At 36.7% G+C, this 5,036-nt stretch overlaps 1 protein-coding gene across 1 annotated transcript; it reads right to left on the minus strand.

Moving 5' to 3' along the window:
- Positions 1-3,141: 3,141 nt before the first annotated feature.
- On the minus strand, positions 3,142-3,924 carry LOC132610738 (PRA1 family protein D-like). The gene has a single exon (XM_060325093.1). The coding sequence runs from the start codon at positions 3,792-3,794 to the stop codon at positions 3,285-3,287; it is 510 nt and encodes a 169-aa protein (XP_060181076.1). The 5' UTR covers positions 3,795-3,924; the 3' UTR covers positions 3,142-3,284.
- Positions 3,925-5,036: the final 1,112 nt, after the last annotated feature.

Raw genomic sequence — 5,036 nt, forward strand, 5'->3', positions numbered from 1 at the left:
ATCTTTGTAAATCAAATTTGACAAGCAGCAGCGATGGATAAATAAGATATTTCTATGTGAAGATTTTGGATTCTGAAGTCGTGCAAACTCGATGAGGCCCTTTATTTCTTAGTAATATTTTAACCTGTAATCTACGGGTACCATTGTTGTCTCAGATTAATCGTACCTATCCCATTTGAGTGTTTAAGTTTAAAATATTTACTGCAGGAATATCGAGAGGGAATAGAATTTTATCTCTCAAACAACTTTGGGATAATTGTGCAAGTTTTCTGCTATTGACATTCAAAGTTCTCAAGTATGTTCTCAATTTCTTCACCATATTTGTATGTTGTATGCAAGTCAGTAGTTCTCAGTATTTGCTCATATCCTGTATTCAGACGAAGTATACCAAGTATCTATAATTTAGCAACTAATATAACATCTAGTCTAGTATAATTTAGCAAAATAGACTTGGTTTTTCCGTTATTTAAGTTTGCTCTTTATTCAAAAATGAAAATCATGGTGACCCAGCATATTAGGCTAATAAAGCAGGATCAAGTTGAGAGGTATTTGCATCTTGATAAGTTCAAAAAATTCGTTATCTATCCAACAGTAGAAAAAAGACGAGAATAAGCAACTGAAAGAACCAATCCAGAGACGAACCATTCATATTGAACCTGGGAAACTTTTAACACGAGAACAAGCTACAGATAAAGAGAATTATTAGCAGGCAACAAAGAAACAACCTTTTGTATGATTGAGGACGCAAGAGATCAAGAATAGGACAATGTAGTCTATACCAGACAATTTTTGTATAAGCATTACCTTCTCAACGAAGGAAGTGAAAATGGATCAGCAAAATGAGAGGGATATTTGGGCTCCAGGCGTTCTGATTTGAGGTAGATTGAATAGGGGTATTCTAGGAATAAAAGCTAACTATATATTAACACTAAATATACTTGAGGACAGCAGGACCTGTACCACCATTTATGTGCCTGAATAAACTCAATGAACAAATTTAGCCTCCCTCTTCCAATCAAGAAATGCTTCCAGCAGGTCGCCATTTAACTTCAGCTCCTTCGCATATACAGAGGGGGGGAAGGAAACAGATGCAGAACGAGAATTTAAACCAAGACGGCAAATGGAATTGCTGGTTTCTGTTCAACTCATGCTAAGGGCTACAGTTTTGAGGCTCCTAACCAGGCCAGAAATAAATGCAGATAGGATGGAAAAAAGAATTTGGACCTTAAAGACAAATGGAATGCCAGTTTCTCTTCCAACCCATGCTAAAAGCTATAATCCTTGAGGTTCTCAGCTAAAACTTAAAACAGCCCACATGTTGGTGCTATAAGAACAGAGCTACCAAAAGAACAGGCAACAGCAGAAAGGAACCCCAGCAGAATCACATCGCAAGTGTACTGTTTTCTAAACAAGAGAAAAGCAAAATTAAGATTTCCAGTGTCTTCATCTTCCATTCTTGCAGTCCCTCTAAACACAAGATAGTCAAGATACCTAGTCATTTCTATAGCAACAATTTGGGAAATGTGAAAAAGAAGAATCACAAACTCGCATAATATTGAAATATATATCCTCTACTTTTGATGATAAACAAAAATTATGTTTTTTATATTGAAACAAATATCCTCCTATTTTGTGTATCAGTACAGACAAATATCCACCTATAAATAGTCCAACGAAAAAAACATGAGCAGACCAAGCTAATAGAACCAATGAAACGTAGTACAGATTAAAGACAAGATGTGACAGTCAAAGTTACCTAGAACTGGAAACCAATCCTACAATTCCATCTTACTCCCAAGTAAACAAACTCTAAAACTGCTAGTCAACCAAGCTTTGACAACTAAATAATCATTCACATCCATGTCATGCACCAGAAAAACCATGGAAGCAGTTTTCACAGGTAATGCAACTATAACTTCCGATCTAAACTATCTCTATCTCACTGTTGGTCATGTTAAATTATGTTAACTGCCTCATCTAAAGCTTAAACTAATAGATAGAAAGATACTTTATTTATTTTGGTCTGCAATACACCTCCTCACATGCATGCACAATTTTTTATTGGACCAAGCACATGAAAACATTTGACCCTTCCCGTTTACCCACAACAGCGGAGCCCCCCCCCCCCCCACCCACCCACCAGGCAGGAGGTCACGTGTCATGACGCACTCTTCACACAACAAATCCACTTTGAAGGTTTAACTCTTTGAAGTACCTCATCCAATTACGGATGGATCTTCATTTATTGGTTTTAGGCTTGCAACATATCTCTAGCACAAAACAATCACTATGCAAACTATGAGAAACATCACCATTCTCTTTCCCAATAGAGAATCCAACTACGTCAACGAAAGATGAAAAGCCTCAATGTTTTCACCGATTCAACTCTCCGCATATGAAAGTTCCAATAACCAATTTCATCAGTTAAACAATACTATTATACTAACCAACTCAAAAAATTTCGTCAAACTCAACTAATGAAAAAAAGAACCTAAATAAACCTTGAAATTCAAACAATAGTATAATTCCCTCTTGGTCTAGTATTCACCATCATCAACAACAACAACATTCCCAGTGTAATCCCACAAGTGGGGTCTGGGGAGGGTAGAATGCACGCAGCCTTACCCCTACTTTGGGAGGTAAAGGAGTTGTTTCGGATAGACCCTTGGCTCAAGGCAAGCAAAACGAAAGCAGTTCGGAAAAAGAACAGTTACTACAACAAAATTATACGATAATCGGAGTACAAGAAACAACAGATAGTAATGGAAATCAAAGGACACAAAACTACACAAGTAATGCTAAGTATGGTTGGTCTAGTATGCACCATCTCAAATCATTAATGGCAATGCAGCTATCACTTCACATCCAAACTAAATTTCACCGTTCATGTCTAGCACATAAATTGTTCCCTTTTCCTACCTGAACTATCATATTATCTATGTATTAAAACACACCTCAACTATCAGTTATTCCCTTTTCCTACCTAAACTATCACCAACATTCAGGTAGGAAAAAGGAACAACCAATAGTTGAGGTGTATTGTAATACATAGACGGTGATAGCTGGGGGTCTAAAACTCGCGAAAAAGTCATAGTTCAGGTCTATTTCCAACCATTATCTACGAAATGCAACTACATCAAAGAAGATAAAATCCGCAATTTTTCACATTTTCAAATCTCTCCATTTCGAAGATTTCACCAAATCCAATTTCATCAATTCAACAATACTAGTTACATTAACCAACTCAAAATTCAAAAAAAGTAACCTACATCAATCATGAAAATTCAAACAATAGTATAATTCCCTCGTGGACTATCCGATAACAACGAACCATAAGGCGAATCCTCTTGATCTTCAGGAGCCCTAAGTGCACCATGAACACACAAAATCACAACACCAAATCCAATCGAAACGACAATATTCATCCAAATCTTAGCAACGAACAACGCAACAAACGTAACCAAACTCAGAAACCCTAACACGAACTTATCATCAATATCGTAACCAAACAGCTCCAACGGCTCGTTATTACGTGAGAAGTATAGGTAAATCCAACCGGTAAAGATGATTAGGAATAACACGAGTGAAATTGGACGGGTAATTAAGGAGATTAAGAGGATTACGAGGGTGATTAGTGAGTAATTACCGGCGAAATAACGGAGGTTTTTGTTGATACGATAAGTAGCGTCGGAGAATGAGATTGGGATGCTTAGGGCGGCGGTATCGATGAATAACGGCCATGGTTTGACGGTGACGGCGGTGGTTGTGACGGTGTCCGGTGGTGGAGATGACATCGGAAAGTTTGATTTTTTTTCGGGTCGGGTCGGGTATTCGATTCGGTAAATGAGGAAAGGTGAAGTTATACTACAGGCGGAACCAAGGATTTATGGTGTTCTATTGCTTAATAGTGATTTGAGTCTAAAGTTTTGAAAAAAGGCCCAAACTAGTCAACTATCTTTGCGAGTAGACTTAAAACTATTGCAAGTAATTGCATGGTTTGTCCTTCAAATGAACTGGTCTTTATTTTTGTCCTTCAAATGGGTTGGTTTTTAATTTTTGACCTTCAAAATCGAACTTATATCTAGTAGGACAAAAACTCTTTAAGATAACTGGCATAACTTGTGTATATTATGATGCGTAACTTATGCCCTGGTCATTTGCACTTTTGTCTCTATTTTGTGTTGATCTTTGATTTTACCCCTCATAACAAATAAAATTTTCGCAAGTCATAAGTTTATATTTTCGCATCTTACGATTTCACAAGTTATGCCTGCACGACTTCAGTTTCTACAAAAACTTATGGTTCACTGGGCATAAGTTTGCTGCGACGGGTAGAAATTAAAGAGTAAAGACCAATCTGTTGAAGGGTAAAAATTAAAGACCAACCCATTTGAAGGGAAAAAGGTGCAATTTCCGCAAATTCTTTTGTATAATTTTATCTTGAGCACTAACGATCCACAATATTAGCTAAGGTGCTCCTCTTTTAGTCTTTGACCAAACGCCCCATTAATTAAAGTTTTAACAGAGATGGAGTCACCTCCTCATCACGTGAGATGTTTTCTTGATTTACTATGGAGTTTATACGTACGCGATGTATTGCTTTGCTTCTTGAGGAAAGTAATCCAAAATGAACGCCTTTTTCATTCGCTATATGCTGACTGAATGCGTATCCGCGTGATCGGTCGATAAATAAATGAATTGCATGAATGATGAAACCAGCGGTCGATAAATAAAGGGATTGCATGAATGATGAAACCAGTTCATCTCTAGTCTTCATAAAAAAACGATCTACATCAACCTAAATTTATCAATCAAAAAAAAAAAAAACAATCTTGAAGAGAATAGCATACATTCGTGTTTAACGATAGTCAGTTGATTAAAAAAATATCAAAAGTGAACGAATCATTTAATAATGATTCTTCAAAATTTGACATATAATTACTTGAAATCCAACTTTAAAGAGAAGGCTTCAAAAACTTTTGCTGGTCCAACGGGTTACAAACTTTATCCCATTTTAGACCTGATTGATCAAAGGT

The sequence above is a fragment of the Lycium barbarum genome, chromosome 9 (genome assembly GCF_019175385.1).
Source record: "Lycium barbarum isolate Lr01 chromosome 9, ASM1917538v2, whole genome shotgun sequence".
Taxonomy (NCBI): Eukaryota; Viridiplantae; Streptophyta; class Magnoliopsida; order Solanales; family Solanaceae; genus Lycium; species Lycium barbarum.